This window comes from Schistocerca americana, chromosome 2 (genome assembly GCF_021461395.2).
Source record: "Schistocerca americana isolate TAMUIC-IGC-003095 chromosome 2, iqSchAmer2.1, whole genome shotgun sequence".
In the NCBI taxonomy this organism is placed as follows: Eukaryota; Metazoa; Arthropoda; class Insecta; order Orthoptera; family Acrididae; genus Schistocerca; species Schistocerca americana.
In genome coordinates, this window is record NC_060120.1 from 432,693,350 (window position 1) to 432,713,216 (window position 19,867).

The 19,867-nt window shown below is 39.2% G+C and overlaps 1 protein-coding gene across 1 annotated transcript in view; it reads right to left on the reverse strand.

Moving 5' to 3' along the window:
• Nucleotides 1-19,867, reverse strand: part of LOC124595974 (T-cell activation inhibitor, mitochondrial-like) — a 338,719-nt gene that overhangs the window by 310,270 nt on the left and 8,582 nt on the right. Inside the window, exon 2 of the mRNA XM_047134917.1 lies at nt 1,172-1,328. Coding sequence (XP_046990873.1) covers nt 1,172-1,328 — 157 coding nt within the window. The remainder of the gene's footprint in view (nt 1-1,171; nt 1,329-19,867) is intronic.

The following is a 19,867-nucleotide window of genomic DNA, read 5'->3' on the forward strand; positions in this document are numbered from 1 at the left end:
GACACTTGCAGTGCTACTAACATTCAAAGGTGAAAAATAAAACAATTTTCTTACCACTGTCAGTCACTCTCAGAAACGATTCTCTGCTTTCATAAGCTGATTTCAGCTGAGAAACAATTTGTTCTTCAGTAAAAAGATCGTCAACTATATCGCTGTCCATTATCATGAATGAAGCTACAAGCATGGAACCACTTTCGAGCACTGTTAAATATGTAATAAGCCAGTAACAATGTGCTGTGGCTGACTGCGCTTTTGTATTTACACGGTATTGTTTACAGATACGCAGTATTTAATTCTCTACAGTTCTGCAGTATTACCATCTATTTATTTACTGTGTCACATACGCGGTATTGTTTTAGATAATTTTTTCATGGTAAATAACTAAAAATTTGGAATTATGGCGTTAAGAGCAGATGCGCGTATGGTCAACATCATCTGACTGAAAAATAAAAAATCAGCAATTCGTCAGTTACGCTGCATTGTTTAATCATCAATGATATTATACTGGTTGAGAGTAAACGTGACTCTTTGGCTGTTGTTGTGCAATTACATTGTTGGAAAATGCTGCCCTGTAATATTAAAGTCATTAAGAAATGATTTTCGGAGTACCCTTGCTACTACATTCCCATATGTTGTACTATATTTGTTGAATGGTATTTGGATTAATTAAAAATTTGCCTAATATGTAATGTATGATATCTCATCTCATCCCTAATTATTTTCTCCAGTATAGCTTTGCTGCACTTTAAATGTCACTCTGGCGGCTCTTCCCTGAAAAACTGGAATTTTTCTCACTTTCCAACACGATAATAATAACCAATTTTCATACATAGTTCTAAACAAAGAGATCATCTTTGAATCAAGAGTAAGTAACTAAAATCATTATTAACACAAATATATCAACAAGAACCCAAGCACGTATCATACAAAACACCAAAAAATATTACTCTTTTTATTCAGAAAAATCTTCTTGGAAAAAAAGAACAAAGATTAACCTGAGAGTGCTATTAATTCAGAATCTGACACCTATAATACCAACACATTCAACAATTTTGTTCTATGTTTGCTACTTGCTATTCACTGTGTCATCTGCCAACCTAGAAACACATGCTTTTAATTTACACTTAATGACAGGAAAAATTCACAGCAAAATAAAATCAGCTAATCTTACCCTCTCAGTTGGATACTGACCAAAGAGGTCAGGATGCACAGAAAAATAAAATGGCCGCAAAGCTGTCGAAACTTCTGAAGAACTTAATAATCGGGAAAATCTGCATCTGTGTGTGCCAGTGGACCAAAAAAACAGTGTCTTCTTTTGAAGTGCAAGCCTGCAAGTAGAACAAGTAATACAAAATTAATTTCACTATATTTGCACAAACAGGCTGCTTGTGAAGTGCTGCCAAGCTGAAGTATAATAATTAAAAACAAAGTGGAACGACACCAGTGTGAAGAAGTTACACAGCATGCAATTATTTCTGATCACAGCAGCAAAACGAAAACTGCCTCGCATAAATACATTACCTGACATAGTCAAGTTTGAAAATTTGGAGATAACTACCAGAAAAAGTGAACATCTGAGGTCAGGTATCGAGTTGTAGGTGGATAACCATATTTGTAAGAGCACTGTCCACGAAAGGGACTGAGTTAGGTTTGAGTTTGCTCTGCACAGTTTTAATCTACCAGGAAGTTTCATCACTTATATACATTTCTTCACAAAAGCAAGGAATAAGCTCCAGCCGTGTATATTAAAAAACTAAAAACCCGCCTCGATTTTGCAATCGAACGGGTTTTTAGTTTTTTAATATATTAACCAACGATTGCTGACGTGCTGTGATGTTGAAGGTTCCAGCCTTGTATGTTAGGTGACTGTACAAATGCAATGTAAAGGGTAGGCAAATATGCAGCTTGTTCATTATAAGTTTAAATTTGATAATCGTGTACAGATTCAGTCACACACAACAACAGGGAATTTCAATATAACACTCTGACAACATAAACTTAGAAAAATATCTGAATCTGATACTGCACAAGCAACTAAGCTTTATCAGAGATACTGGATGTTCAATACAGCATAGTTTTGTAACTTTGAAAGTCAAAATTGTATAACTCCAGTAAAAGCTAAATATAATATGTCATGCATAAGACTGCCATTATCTTTTTTTCTTATTAAGACAGTTCTTTTTTCACTCATACAGATGAAGTACGAACAAAAGCAAAAATTTCACATTGGTCACAGCCTCACAGAGAGGAGAGACAAGCAGGCAACCAAACTCATAATTGCGTCCAAGTCATTCAAGGGAATATCCTAAGAAACATACAGAAACCAGAGAATTTCAGAAATGATGTAAACATAGTTTTTGATGCAGTCTCTCTTTCAACTTAATTACTACTATTTGTACCTGTGGTACACCTACTTGTCAAACATAAATCCACTTCTGAAACAGGTTACATGTCTGGCCATATCTGGACCTCTAAATACCTCCCTGTTAGAGTGTCTTTATTTATGAACATGGTGATTGGTACAGGTACATCACTCTTGGCAATCATAATAAACTTCTGTATATAAACAAACAAACACCATCCGAACAGGTCTTGGGAGGCCCAACAGTACTGACCAGCTGCTGCATCATCCTCAGCCCTTAGGTATCACCAGATGCAGATACAGAGGGGCACATGATCACACCACCACACTCCCAATTGTTATCACTTTTTGTGACCAGTGCCACTACATCTCAATCAAGTAGTCCTCAACTGGCCCCACATGACATGGGTGCACCCTGCTCGCCAACAGCACTCAGCAAATCTGGACGGTGACCAAACCAAGTTCTAGCCAAGTCTCACAGCACTTAACTTCACAAGGTCTGACAGGAACCAGGGCTATCACTTCTATATAGAACATTTTAAGGAAGAATCATCGTATCATCTTGATTTGCTTTTTGCTTTACATGGAAGAGTTTTTTTCAAATCTGGCTCAATGGAAGGAAAAGCACATCAACTCCAAATGAGAAAGTACATGTAGAATCAACTACCTGCATGAATTTGTGAAGAGAAAAGATCATAGCAAGCAAATCTTGAGTATCAAACACAAGCTAAAACACACAGCCCTACTGTGTGTACCAGATGGAACATGGACCCCATTTGCTACTCACTGGTGCCAAATTTCTACCCCATTTCACTGTTACTACTCTTCACTCCACCTTATTTCTCTCAACACTATCTCACACAACCCTTCAACCCAATCAGTCTGCCACATGGGACAATGAAACTGTTACAACAATGTAGGCATACATTCTTATCTGAGTGTTTTGTTATGAACTAATAATGTTAACACTGGCAGTACTTCTACTACTACTGCTGCTGCTGCTGCTGCTGCTACTATCACCGCTATAGTTGGAGTCACGAACGATGGTGGTTGAGTTTAGGCTTGTTATGCACACCTACATCACGCATTCTCTGATGGCAAATGAGAGTTCAGTAGTGATCCAAGCACTCTGCTCTGAATGCTGTAGCTAATGCAAGCATTAAGTGTTACCGTAGTAAGTTCTTTGTTGAATTTTTATGCCATTTGTTGTGAGTTGTCATGGTTGATGGTGGTGATAAGTAATACATTCCGCACAAGAAAACTAGAGACATAATTTGCAGGATATATGCTTTCTTCAAGGAGAAAGCACACACATGCGCATACCGTCACTTGGAATCATCATCAACACAATCCTTGTCCATGCCTCAACATGCGTGAATGCCATCATTCATGGATCAAACTATAATAATAATAATAATAATAATAATAATAATAATAATAATAATAGATCCTAAATTGATACAGTTCCTAAACATAGTAATGAAAAACTGGAAAACCACACTTAATATCCAAACAAATTCAAATAATATCACATCACAGCCAATACAGATTAAGCGTGAAATATACCAAGGAGACTCATTAAGTCCTTTCTGGTTCTGCCTTGCTCTGAACCCACTGTCCAACATGCTAAATAATACAAACTATGGATACAATATTACTGGAACATACCCACACAAAATCACACATCTGCTGTACATGGATGATCTAAAACTACTGGCAGCAACAAATCAACAACTCAACCAATTAATAAAGATAACAGAAGTATTCAGCAATGATATAAATATGGCTTTTGGAACAGACAAATGTAAGAAAAATAGCATAGTCAAGGGAAAACACACTAAACAAGATGATTCCATATTGGATAACCACAGCGACTGCATAGAAGCGATGGAAAAAACAGATGCCTATAAATATCTAGGATACAGACAAAAAATAGGAATAGGTAATACAAATATTAAAGATGAACTAAAAGAAAAATATAGACAAAGACTAACAAAAATACTGAAAACAGAATTGACAGCAAGAAACAAGACAAAAGCTATAAATACTTATGCTATACCAACATTGACCTACTCATTTGGAGTAGTGCAATGGAGTAACACAGACCTAGAAGCACTCAATACACTTACACGATCACAATGCCACAAATATAGAATACATCACATACATTCAGCAACTGAAAGATTCACATTAACCAGAAAGGAAGGAGGAAGGGGATTTATCGACATAAAAAAACCCACATTATGGACAGGTAGACAATTTAAGAAAATTCTTTCTAGAACGAGCAGAAACTAGCAAAATACACAAAGCAATCACTCATATAAATACATCGGCTACACCACTGCAATTTCATAACCACTTCTACAACCATTTAGATCACATAACATCAACAGATACGAAGAAAGTAAATTGGAAAAAGAAAACACTACATGGCAAGCACCTGTATCATCTAACACAGCCGCACATCGATCAAGACACATCCAACACATGGCTAAGAAAAGGCAATATATACAGTGAGACGGAAGGATTCACGATTGCAATACAGGATCAAACAATAAACACCAGGTATTACAGCAAGCATATTATTAAAGATCCCAATACCACAACAGATAAATGCAGACTTTGCAAACAACAAATAGAAACAGTAGATCACATCACAAGTGGATGTACAATACTAGCAAATAGAGAATACCCCAGAAGCCATGATAATGTAGCAAAAATAATACATCAACAGCTTGCCTTACAACATAAACTTATAAAACAACATGTTCCCACACACAAGTATGCACCACAAAATGTACTGGAGAACGAAGAATACAAATTATACTGGAACAGGACCATTATAACAGATAAAACAACAACACATAACAAACCTGACATCATACTCACCAATAAAAAGAAGAAATTAACACAACTAATCGAAATATCCATACCCAATACAACAAATGTACAAAAGAAAACAGGAGAAAAAATTGAAAAATACATCCAACTGGCTGAGGAAGTCAAGGACATGTGGCATCAGGATAAAGTTGACATTACACCAATTATACTATCAACTACAGGAGTCATACCACACAATATCCACCAGTACATCAATGCAATAGAGCTACATCCAAACTTATATTTACAACTACAGAAATCTGTAATTATTGACACTTGTTCAATTACCCAAAAGTTCCTAAATGCAATGTAACATATACCGTACAGTTAAAAGGAAGTCATGCTTGATCAAGGTCCGCGTCACCTTCCATTTTTAACCAGACATAATGTCTGAGGCAAGAAAGAAATAATAATAATAATAATGATAATGATGATTACTATAATGACAATGGCAAACATAAAAAGAATTTACAGGTCTATAAAAATAGATGATTTCTGATATAGTGAGTCGTGGGAAACAGAAATTTAAGGAGACTGCATCAGTGAAAAATGCTGGAAAATGAGGAAGATCTAGTTGGAAATAAGGATGTCATGGATAATGAGTGCATACAGGGACAATGGTAGTCATTATTGTTCCTTCAGTAGATATGACATTATCTGCCTTCTCAGTACTCTAATACAATGTGTGAGGTTATTCCAGAGTCAGGTTATTGCTACTGACAAGGGAACCTCCCCATCGCACCCCCCTCATTCCAGAGTCAGGTTATTGCTACTGACAAGGGAACCTCCTCATCCCACCCCCCTCAGATTTAGTTGTAAGTTGGCACAGTGGATAGGCCTTGAAAAACTGAACACAGATCAATCGATAAAACAGGAAGAAGTTGTATGGAACTACGAAAAAATAAGCAAAATATACAACCTGAGTAGTCCATGCAAAGATAGGCAACATCAAGGATAATCTGAGCTCATGAGTGCCGTGGTCCCATGGTTAGCGTGAGCAGCTGTGGAACGAGAGGTCCTTGGTTCAAGTCTCCCCTCGAGCGAAAAGCTTTTCTTTATTTTCCCAAAGTTATGATCTGCCCATTCATTCATTGACGTCTCTGTTCACTGTAATAAGTTTAGTGTCTGTGTTTAGCAACTGCACCGCAAAACCGTGCGATTAGTAGACAAAAGGACGTGTCTCTCCAATGGGAACCGAAAACATTTGATTGCAAGGTCATAGGTCAACCGATTCCTCCACAGGAAAACACGTCTGATATATTCTATACGACACTGGTGACGGCATGTGCGTCACGTGACAGGAATATGTTGTCGACCCACCTAACCTGTACACTTGACGAATGGGTAAAAAGATTCTTCTACGTTGCCCGATTTAGGTTTTCTTGTGGGTGTGATAATTACTCCCAAAAAAGTGATGAAAACATAAGAGTTTGTCACATAAACTGCAACAAATGAATCCAACAGTTTCACAGTCGCACACTTTTCCCTGTGCTCTGTCAAAACATATGTTTTTAACGTTTTCAAATTTTTCCGTGTGTAGACCGTCAAATCCTGCATAGGTCCAAGCAAATCTGAACATGTCCTGGAATTTTGGAGAACGAAGTTGATTATGTGTGAGTGCCTGAACTTTGATAATTGTCTGAAAATAAAAAATTAAACTTTTCGCTCGAAGGAAGACTTGAACCAAGGACCTCTCGTTCCGCAACTGCTCACGCTAGCCACGGGACCACGGCGCTCCTGAGTTCAGTTAATCCTTGTTGTTGCCTATCTTGCGCATGGATTACTCAGTTTGTATATTTTGCTTATTTTTTCATAGTTCCACACAACTGGAAGAAGTTGTGTGGAACTATGAAAGAATCTCGACTGATCTGTGTTCAGTTTTTCAAGTCCTATCCACTGTGCCAAGATATAACTAAATCTGAGGGGGGTGCGATGGGGAGGTTCCCTTGCGAGAGGGACTCCTAGAAAGTGGTTGAATGATTAAGTGGGACAAAAGGATTTTGTTCTGAAGGGAATGGTTACTTCTGCCATGTTGTTCAGACAAGAGTGTTAAAGTCAAGGAAAGATATGAGGAACAGTGTATATTGATAAGACTGTAGAGAAGAAAGAGGGGGGGTGGGGTTATGAAAATCCCTGTGCTTGCCTGCATCCAGCCATGATAGCTGTGCATATGATGGTGAAATATGATCAAAGAGTCAAACATCACAGATATAACAAAGACAGGCATTCATAACCAGTTCCTGGTGCTATGAGCTTTCTTGCAAGAGATCTTGCAAGGTAACAGCATTGTAATCAATAGTTGGAAGTATAAGTGTTAGTCCAAATTTCTTTTTCAGGTTAAGCAGGAAGAGCTTTTTATATTTTTGTAGAGCATGGAGAGATGCTGATGCCTTCTTGCACACTGCAGTTGTGTGCTGAGTAAAATTTAGATTTCCATCTATTATTACTCCTAGATTCTCTGCTGAGGGAGTGAAGTTGATGCGTGTCCCGTTTAGGATTAAAGATGGTACGGATTCCCGATATTTTGAGCTAATGAGCATAGAATGACCAACCAGTACCACTTCTTCCTATATTCTGTGCCCATTTTGATAGTGCTCTCAGGTCAGGATTGAGATTCTCGACAGCTGTCTCCAGGTTTAATGGTTTTCCACTTAGATACAACTGGAGGTCGTCAGCATATTTGTGGTATTTGCAGTAGGACAAAACAGATGACACATCATTGATATACAATAAAAAGAGTATAGGGCCTAACACCAAACCATGGAGGATACCTGACACTATTTGCATCCACTGTGACTGTATGGTGCTGGACATGATGCATTGCTGACAAGACTTCAGGCACGAGTGAAATTGTAGCAACATGACTGTCTCCATGAAAGATCATACAGTGCTGTTAAAGCTCTTTTACAAGAACAGTGACTGTGCACCAGTAGCCCTGCAGATGTTCCAGATACTCATGCGCATGAAAAAAGGCATCAGTCCATTATCTGCCAAGGATCTAAAGAAACTGATTACAACATTCGAAAAGACGTGTTCTTTTTAAGTCCAGTGTGGCAGAGGGAGAAAAGCAACTGATGTGACATCTGTTGATGATGTGACAACAGCATTATAGAAGGGGTCAAACGACAGTGTGCAAACATCTAATACAAGAGGAATTGCCACAACACTGGACATGCCTGTGAGCATGAAGCATAAAGTTGTATGAAACATCCTGCATTGCTATGTTCAGGAGTTGCTTCCTGCTGACTTGCCAGCAAGACATATGCTTGAGCTGGAAATTCTTGCCCACTTGGAAGGGGACTATGAATGGCCATGGAACATTCTGTGGAAGACAAAGCCCATTTCCCCATCCAAGGACATGTCAATATGCAGAATATGGACAATGGAAAATCCGCACACGCACCAACCCATACCATTTCCTCTGCAAAGGTAACAGCAGTATTGTGGTGCTATCTGATGGCATCACTTAACGTAGAGCCGTATTTTTTCAAGGATTTGAGTCCTACAGTTCCTGTTGCCTGTACCATCACTGGTAAATACTATGAGAGTCTTTTGGGCACCCACATTATTCCAACATCAACAGTGTGGATAGGACCACTTCTATGCAAGATAGCGCTGCTCCACACACTGCACAGCCAGTGATGCAGCTGCTGCAGAGGCATTTTAGAAAAAGCAAGAATTATCAGCCATCATTTTCCTGCAGCCTGGCCATCTAGATCGCCTGATCTTAATCCATGGGACTTCCTGCTGTGGGGTTATTCAAAAAATGTTGTGTTCAGTGCTCTAATAATGGATGTAACTGAACCGAAGGCACACACTGTGCAATGCATTCTGAACATAACCCCCTGGACACTCTGATCTGTTGTGGAACTTACTGCTTCTTGATTTCAACTTGTCTCAAAACAATTAGAAACTGATATTTTCCTTTTTGTGCAGTTTTTGGCCCCAAGGCAATTACAAATCCATGAAATTTTGCTTTTTATGTGGTTTTTGGTCTCAGGACAATAAAACCTGTTTTTTCCATCCAATCTGGTATGACCTTGCCTTGGCAGATGGACTTATCTAACTAATAGTGCCACAACGGTTGACTGTCGAAGTTGTGCAGTTATGCACATGGAACAGTACAGATGGTGTAATGAGCAACTCAAACCATAGCCACCGTATGGCGATTCGTATATCATTTGTAGCCAACCCCATTTACGTTAACATGCTTACAGTGCCATCTACTGGTAAAATTTTCATTAATTTGTTTTTGTTCCATGACATTTACACTGGGTTAATAATATGCTATTAAAATTTGACATTATTCATGGCAGTGGTTCTCTTTCTACAGAATTTTGAAACTGGAACTTTAATTATTGACACCCTGTATATATTTTAAGGTTTTGAATGGTGCAGAAGAATGAAAATATGTCAATAATCAGAGGGTGCTGTGGCAATGTACTTTTTAGGTAGTGGCTTAACTAGTCCCTGTGTGCATGCCTCAGGGAAAACACATATTTAAGGAGTGGCTGAAGATATCTGCTGTAGTGGGCTATAGTGTGTCAATAATAAGCTTTTTCTTTTGGACTGTAATGCCGTCATGTCTAGCAGATGCTGATCTGATGCGCTTAATGGATTTTTGGATACTATTGCAATTAACATGCTTCAGATAGAATTTTTCGTGACTACAGTTGTTTACTCTCATGAAGTAATCAATAAGTCTCTGTTTCGTTTGCAGTTCAATTTTAGTTGTAGGTAATGTGAAGTTCCAATTCAGTTATTAGTCTGGGACAATGAGATCAGCTGCAGCTTTTACTTTGCCTAGATCGACAACACATGTTTTTTCATAGGCCAGCTGGTCTATTTCTTTTGTCGGTTAATGTATGAGCACGCTTCAGTTTCACATTTCTCACAGCTTGATTAACTCTGTTCCACTTCTGCTTGTAGGAAATATGATTCTCAGGCACAGGCCAAAGTCTTGTGCACCCAAGGAGCAGCACCCCTGAGTAAGTTGGTTATTAAATCCATGAAGTTTTCTGTTTATGTCCAAAAAGGGAATGCATGATCTCCCCCAAAATATTTCTTGCCTCTCAGTTGCAAATTCAGATAATTGTATGCAGCTACTAGCACAATCTATTCCAGTTGTGTCATGTGCATGTCCTACTAAGGTTCCAGCACCAAACAATGTAGCTGTTTGTGTTTCCTGTTAGTTTGTTAGCTCCGAAGAAGTATTTTGACCACTACTTGACAGAAAAAAATTTTACAATGAGACATTTCTCAAAACCAACTTAAAGATTTCCTTCTCTCAGAACAATGATGTCTTTTAATAAATGAGATATTCTCTGGTCTTTGTTTTTACTAACTGATCGTCAAGAACAGATCACTGTTACTCCCTTTACATGTTGGTTAAAATTAAACCACTCACATTCATACTCTAGTTGAAGGACAACAATAAGTATTTTAATAAGAAAGAGAAAAGTGAGGGGGCAAGGGGGGGGGGGGGGGGGGGGGGGAGATAAGGAGAACAATGTTTACTATATGTACTGAAAGATTAAAACAGTGTTATCTACTAACATGTGGCTACTCACTACATCAAAAATGGACGAGTCAGCAATCATGTACCAAAAGATAATGTCTTCCTACTTGAGGATGAGATCAGATAATAAAGAAAACTTTAAATTAATGCACTTTATTATTTTTGTCAATTAAAATGGAGGACAACCCCATTTCAATGCGAATTTACAGCTGACTTGAATAAAGGCTACAAAATGAGCTCTGTTAAAATGTGGCATATAGTCAATCATGTGTTAAAAGCTTTATAAATTGACGTCTCTGTATGGAGCATTGTAAATTCAGTGAGAAGGTGAATACTTGAGATGTAACCAGGGAATACAACTAAACAGTTAGGACAGTCCCTGTGCATTGAGCCACTGAGTTTCTCTAAGTACACAGCCCTGTAGACCAAAGTAGGCATCAACAGGCGTGGTTTCAGTTCTTTAAAAAACATATGATTCAGTTAACAATGGACTATAGCTAAATAAATTGAAAATGTACAATATCAAGGACTTACTCAAGCATCCACCATCCATCTATTTTTAGATAACTGTAAGAAGTGCACAAAACTTCTGTACAAAATAGATAAAATTATATTATTTCCAGTTGACTAGTAGTACAGTAATACAGGGTGTTACTGACTGCTGAAGTTTTTGGACCTTCCTCTCACTGGTGTTGATTAATGATACTGCTAAACCATCCCCTCCTTGTCACTTACACATGGTAAGCTACGCAAATGACACCTCTTTTGTTTTATGGGAAAAAAAGAGTATAATGAGCCCACATCAGTTGTGACTGGTTGTGTGACAGATATTAGCTTATATTCTCTTCATCAGGGCTTAAACATTAAAGCATCAGAATTCCAGTTACTAGCATTTCAGACAGTTAGCTCACATCAGATGGAAGTGGACATTATATGCAATACCTCAGCATTGTAAAATGCCAATATTAACTTTCTTGGTTAAACTAGACAAACAAAGATTGATGGGTAAATCGCACTAACTTTATTTGGGGAAAAACTAGCAATGGATTGTACCCATTCATCTAACTGTCAAAGGAGTCCCCAGCACAACATTAAAAATGCAGTTAGGTTGGTGTGTGGACTAGGACACAGAGAGTCCTAAATCTAAGGTCAATGCTGATAAAATAGAAATAGTATTTCAGGAGACAAGCTCCCATCAGCAGGATTAACTACCCAAGAAATGCTGCCCAGATGAACAAGTGTTAGTGTTGCTGGCTGTTGATGCAAAGGTCCTGATTTCAGTTCATGGGGCCACCTCAGATTATTCTTAGGTGGTAAGGTCTGGAACAAGCTCCACTCATCCTCACAGTGAATTGGGATCAGATCAAAAGGCACATACCTGGCTGGAAGTCAAACATTTACTTGTTATCTACGAAATCAATTACTGAACATGTATTGCACGTAGGTTAAATTTACTGTCATTAAATTGAAAATTTAATTTTAAAAGAATCACGTAAGTATAGATGCAAAACAGTTATCCAACTCCATGGTGGTCATATGACTAGGTGAGTAGCACTGCGGTGTAGTGGTGATGATATTAAACTGTTGCATGCAGAATGTTGAGTTCAAAACTCACCTGGACTGTAGAATTTTAATTTCTATATTCGGTTTGAGTACATTCGAGAAGTATCCACAAATTTCAAGAATCATTGTAATGGAATGTTCTGTAGCTGTATATATACTGTATGTATTCTGGCCGAAGGCAGTTCGCTCCGCGCTCTTGTATGTGCAAGTGCTGAATAAACCCTCGTTAAGTGAAGTCAGTGTTCATTATTCATCTACTTACACCTTCTTCTACGTGACATTATTCTGGTGGAGGCGCTGGGTATTGTACCTTGTGATAGCGCCCATTATCAACGACACAGTGGCTTCCATCAGGCCACGACAGAGCCGTCGTTTACGTGGCGAGAAACGCGAGTTCGAGCCATATGCAACAGATCCCAATCTATCGGAGACAAAAGAAGAAGAGGACATTACGATGATGGCAACCACACGAGACATCCTTCAAGGTTATCTGGTGACGATGGCCAAGATCCAAACAAGTGGCTGAAGGTATATGAGTGTATAGCCAAATTTAACAAATGGGATGACACTGTGTGTTTGGCTAACATATTTTTCTACTTGGAGGGCACTGCCAAGCAATGGTATGAGCACAAGGAGGAGAAATTCACAAGCTGGGAAGTACTCCAGGCAGATCTGTGCAAGTATTTCAGCGACACACAACAACAGAAGTGCAAAGCTGAAGATAAATTAAAGTGCAAGGCACAGCGTCCAGGAGAAGCTACAGTATCCTACACTCAAGGCAGTTTGGAGCTGTGTAAGATAGTGGATCCTAGAATGAAGGAGAAAGATAAGGTTGCACATCTCATGAAGGGTGTGTATCAAGCCCTACTTCTGAAGGATGTTTTGACAGCAGAGGACTTCATAAAATGGTGCCAGTATATCGAGACGATGCATCAAAAAAGAATTACACGCAATAAGTTTGAACGGCTTCCAACCATTGTATTGATGTCTGTGGTGGAGGAAGCAACTGATTTCACAAGTGTTCTTCATCAGATGGTGAGAGAGGAAGTTCAGAAGGCACTTGGATTGCGCAGCGAGCAAAAAACCGAGATGCTTCAAGAGGCCATAAGGGAGGAAGTGGAACAGACAGTGAAACCAATTTCTCGTCCTTCATTTCCCTTTAAAACGGTGAAAAAAATTGACACCCAGGCGGAGTTACATTCCTACAATGCCGCATGAGGAACCTGCCTGGGCACCAAGGAAGATTGACATCTGGAGGACCCAGGATAACCAACCAGTATGTTTCCACTATGGACGACCGGGACATGTGGTGCGCTATCATCGAGAAAAGCGGTGGATATTTGATAACATCCATGCCAGAAGACAGCAGACCGATCTTAGCTGACACCAACGCTGGGATGATGAAGATGACAAGAAGATGTGGGTGCATGATGATGAAGGTCACCATCACCGCAAGCTGGCCGCTGGAGAGGAAGCTCCCCAGCATGCTGATCAAGGTCTCCATCACTGTTTAGAAGCTCCAGCCGATCATCTAGCCGCCACAATATGGAAAACTAAAGGGTGTGACCTTCCTTAGAGGTGAGGTCGCTGAAGAGAAAAATCCTCCACTGTCAATCACTACAAAAATGATAGGAAACTACATCAATATCCTCATGGAAGGCTGACCAGCCCAAGCTCTTGTGGACTCTGGAGCATCATATTCAGTCATTTCGGAGAAGTACTGCCGCCAGTTGCAGAAAACCATATTCGTCAACAACAAAACATCTCTGCTGAAGGTGTCTAATAGGAAATACATAAAACCTACAGGAAGATATGTCATTTGTGTGGGTATAAGTGGCCATACACAGCCCTTAGAATTCATCGTCTTACAAGAGTGTATTCATGATGTCATTCTCGGATGGGACTTTTTGAAAGCTTCTCAGGTGATTATAGATTGTGGTCGCTCGAAGATTATTTTAGACTAGATGAGATATTGTGGACAGGAAGATGCGCATCCGAGTGTGTGGAGACTATGTGTGCTGGATGAAGTGATCATTCCTGCAGTCAGTGCTAGAAAGGTAACTGTCATGTGTCATCCCATGCATCAACCCATGGATCTTGCAGTGGAATGTAAGAGCAGCATACCACTGAAGAATAACTTGGTCATCCCAGCCTCTGTCATCTCGTTTAAGAACAGATTCGGTGAATTGTGGTTAGTTAACTGTTGCTGAGAACCGCAGATCCTTCCAAGATGCAAGTGCATAGCAAATGCTGAGCCGTTAATTGCAGAACAGCTGAATGTCATAGAAACCTCCCATGCCGAGTCTGTGGGCGAAATTAGCGCTACCACTAAGAGACAAGATCCTCTACCACGACTATCACCAGATCTCACTAAGGAACAACAGAAGAAGCTACTTGCCATTCCTCAAGAATTCTCTGAATGCTTCAATCCAGAGGTGAAGAGCAAATTAGACAAATCGATAGTGAAGCACCGGATTAGTACTGGAGACCATCAACCAATAAGCCAGAGAGCATACCGTGTGTCAGCAATGCAATGTCAAATAATTCGCAACAAGGTAGAGAAAATGATGAAGAACGACATTGTTCAGCCTTCGCAGAGCCCATGTTCATCACCAGTAGTCCTCGTCAGGAAGGAGGATGGCAGTTGGTGCTTTTGTGTTGGTTACAGGAAGCTTAATAAGATAACTAAAAAGGATGTTTACCCTCTTCCACGAATTGACAATACACTAGATTGTCTGAAGGGGGCTAAGTTTTTCTCAACCATGGACTCTTACTCAGGATACTGGCAAATCAAAGTAGATGAGGCTGATCGTGAGAAAACTGCATTCATCACCCCTGAGGGCCTGTATGAGTTCAAGGTAATGCTGTTTGGTTTGTGTAATGCACCAGCAACTTTCGAAAGAATGATGGGTAATCTTGCAAGGCACCTGAAGTGGATGACATTATAGTGTCCTCAGAGACATTTCATTAACATATAAAAAGACTGAGGGCCATTCTTAAGTGTCTCCAACAAGGTGGACTGAAACTTAATCCAAAAAAATTGTGTCTTTGGAGCAAAAGAAATCAAAATATTTGGACACCTTGTGTCAAACAAATGTGTGTGGCCAGACCCAGAAAAGGTGACATCTATAACGAAATTTCCTTTTCCTAAAAGCATTAGAGATGTGAGAAGGTTCCCCGGATTATGTTCTTATTACCATCGTTTTATCAAAGACTTTAATATCAAAGCCAGGCCACTCCAAGAGTTGTTAAAAGCTGATGCTAAATTTATCTGTGGTGGCGCTCAACAAGATTCTTTCGGTGTGCTGCGAAAAGCTCCGATGACTGACCCTGTACTTGGTCTGTATGATGAGAGAGTGCCTACAGAACTACACACAGATTCCAGTGGGTATGGGACCAGTGCTGTTCTGGTGCAAGTTTCGGATGGAAAAGTACTTTTATATTCCATGGATCATTTGCACCATAAATTGTAATAAAGTGGAATGAGACATTTTATATTCACATTACAAATTATTTTGTAAATAAGGCTACATGCTGATCATTTAAGTAAAGTGGCATAATGTGTGCCTTCATAGCTGATTGGTCAGTGTAACAGAATATTATGCGAGGGGCTCAGGTTTGATTCCTGACCAGTTCAGAGATGATCACGATTGAGCAGCACATACTATTCTTACAGCATATTTTTGAGCAATGAAGACTTTCTTTTTCAAATCGGACTTACCCCAGAAAACTAGCCTATATGACATTACAGAAAGCAAAGACACAAAATGTCAGATTACTGATTTCTCTCTTACCAACATTTGCAATTATTCGGGGTGCAAATGTGGCTGAACTAAGTTGCTTTAGGAGCTCCAAATTGTGCTTTTTTCACTTTACATTCTCATCAATATATATGTTAGACTTGTCATTGGTGTAGTACCTTCTGATGAGCAGAACTAAATATGTTGTGCCTGTCTGAAATTGAGAAAGAGGCCATTCACAAAAGACCTGTGAATATACTTTTAAGAACATTGTTTACCATTTCTTCTGTTACTGCATGCCTGCTTATATTGATTACAACACTAGTGTCATCCACAAAAAGATCTAATTCTGCTTCTTGTGTATTAAGTACTGCTTGAAAAATTTTGTGGGTTAACTTGTAAATGGGGTTCTCAAAAGAGCAACTCTTCTTAAATCCAAACTGTCATTTGCTGAGGGTATTATTGAAGCTCAGGTGAGATCATATTCTAGAATACATCACCTTCTCAAATACTAACAATAAAGATGTCAGTTGTGATAAAGGTCAGTAGTTACTGACATCTCTCTATCACCTTCCCTGTAAAGGTATTTAAGAATGCATATTACAGTCTCTCTGTAAAATGCCTTGAGTTAGTGATGCATTAAATATTTCAGATAAAACAGGGTTTATTATATGGAAACAAATCGTTGGTTCTCTACTGGACACATGATCACATCCAGTTGAGCATTTATTTTTCAGAGAATACATAATTTTCTTAATTTCAGGAGGAGAAGTTGGTTATACATTCATATGATTGAATTTTTATGAGAGCTGCTTTTTCAACACTCTGCTGTAATTTTTATCTTGAACTATTTGTCCCTATATTTAGGAAATGGTTATTAAACATAAATGGCAACTCTGTCTCACCTTTTACAGGCCTTCCATTTAATTCAATAGTGATGTTATCCTGTTCTATGCCTGACTGTACAGTCTCTCATTTCACTGCACTCCATATGGCCTTAAGTCTGTGGTTGGAATTACTAATTCCTGACATAATGTGCAAGTTCCTTGATTTTTAATAACTTTTCTTGGTACTGTTTAGTAGTAGTAGTAGTAGTAGTTTGCAACTACTGCAGGATCTCTTAATTGTTCTTTGGTTAAAACAACAGTTTGTTTATTATGGCCAGTTTCGACTTTGTTAAAGCCATCCTCAATTTTTTTTTTTTTTTTTTTTTTTTTTGCCCCTGTGGCTAGCACTGGCAGCTCCTCCATTTTTCATGTGTTACCAAGATCCCAGTGTATGATTGTGGTAACATGTGGAAAACTGAGGAGCTGCGAGCACCAGCCACAGAAAGGCCAAAAATCTGAGGATGGCTTTAACATAAGTCGAAACCGATGATAATAAACAAATGTTATTGTGATCTTGACTGTTGTTTCAACGAGTATAGCACCAGATCCCTGTACTCCATTGACAGTGTTGTCTAAATTTATCTACTTGATTTTGCCAACAGATCTACTTCCCTTTTCCTTTTACAGGATAGTTTACTCCCTCTAGTGATCCATGATTTTTTATATAGCTAATTAGCTTATGTGGAAAGCTATTTTCAAATAATGAAATTAATTTATCATGGAACAGATAAAATTTTATGCCACCATTTGGTTCGTTACAAATTTCATCCCAAGTCATCTAGAATAAACCAATTTGTAAACATCTGTTATGGAGTGATTAATTATTCTGATTGCCACTGAATACCGTAAGGAACTACCTTATTTATCCCAACTGTGTAGGGAGAAAATTTATTAGTGGGTATTTAGTTATTTTCTTGCTTTGAGATTCAGCAAAAAAACCAACAAACAATTGGGATCCTACTGTCTTTACCCACCTGTATTGGAAACTTAATTACTGAGATCAAATTGCAGACTCAAAGAAAGGTTTCCTGATAAATTTTCCTACAAGAATCCTTTACAAAATCTACACTGAAATCACCACAGACTATTAACTGTCAATTTTGACCATGTATGTAATTGGATAAATAAAAAATCTACTCATCAAGCGGCAGCAGAACATACACATAAAACTATGATATAATAATGCAAATTTTCGAATCAGTGGCTCCTTCTTCAGGCAGAAGGGTTGAAGGGGAAGGAAGAGAGGTGAAGGAAAAATTTCTCATCCTCTCTGGTAAGTCTCCCCTGTCCTGAAGTTGTGTGTGACTTTCCCGAAATCTACCCCTTTTCCTAGACCACTCTTGTACTTTTCCTTCACCCCTCTTCCTTCCCCTTCAACCCTTCTGCATGAAGGAGGAGCTGCTGGCTCTAAAAGTTTACCTAACTATAACTTTCTTTTTTTTTTTGTGTGTGTGTGTGTGTGTGTGTGTGTGTGTGTGTGTGTGTGTGTGTGTGTGTGTGTGTGTGTCCTTCAACCCTTCTGCATGAAAGAGGAGCTGCTGGCTCTAAAAGTTTACCTAATTATAGCTTTCTTTTTTGTGTGTGTGTGTGTGTGTGTGTGTGTGTGTGTGTGTGTGTGTGTGTGTGTGTGTGTGTCTTCAGCCGCTGCTTGGTGAGTATCTAGTGAGAAATCCAAATTCCTCATAGACACATCAAAGTTTCTCAGTAGGGACCTATATATAGTTACAATTAAAAGTGATCTATTTTTCAGTATTAATTCACAAGCAAACACTTCTTTGTGCTGATCACTACAAAATCTACTTCTCTCAATGTTTCTGAACTTATGTTCTGTCTCAATATACACTGATAAGCCAAAACATTATGCACACTGTGACACTGGATGCCCCCTGGTGGTGTAGCAGGCACATATCATGGTAACAAAAATGTGTGTAAGCGGAGCAGACACAGACAGGGGATCACCCTAGTGAATACGTGGGCCGCAAATGGGGAAATCCATTGAGATAAGCGACATCGACAAAGGGCAGATTATTATTATTATTATTAAGCAGATCCTGTGAATGAGTATCCTGAAAACGGCAAAGCTGATTAAATGTTTTCTTGTTCTGTTGCCATGAGCATCTACAGAAGGAGGTACGACAGTGAAACTAGCAGCAGGCACCAAGTGGTTGGACATGCACGACTCTTCACAAAATATGGGATTTGGGGGCTTGCCTGCTCTGTAAAGTAGGATAGATGGTGATCTTTGGCATCTTTCCCAAAAGAGCACATTGCTAGTGCACACACAAGTGTTTTGGGACACACCATTCATTGTACATCATTGAACATGGAGGTCCGCAGCAGACCACCCCTACCTGCTCACTTGTTGGCCCAACGACATCATCAATTACAACTGCAATGGGCACAAGACCATTAGGATTCAACCATCGATCAATGGAAACATGTCTGCTCCTTGAGTGAATCACATTTTTGCCACACTAGATCAATGGTTGTCTACACATACACCACCATTGAGGTGAACAGTGGCTCGAAACATGCAGTGTGCCGCAAACACAGGCTGGTGTAGAAGTATTATGCAATGGGAGATATTCTCCTGCGCTTGCATGGGACATGTGGTTGTAATTGAAGACACGCTGACACTTCGAACCACCTGCATCCCTTCATAATTGATATCTTCCCCGACAATGCAGCAGTATAACTGTCCATGTTATAACCGTCCATGTCTCGGATCCATCACCACCCTACAGTGGGTTGAGGAGCATTATAGTGAATTCATGTTGATGTCTCTGTGACCAAATTCACCTGATGTAAATCCTATGGAACCAGTCTTGGTCACTATCGGGTGCCAACACCACATAAGAAAATCAGAGGCCTGTTATTTACAAGAATTACATGACCTGTGTGTAGACATCTAATGCCA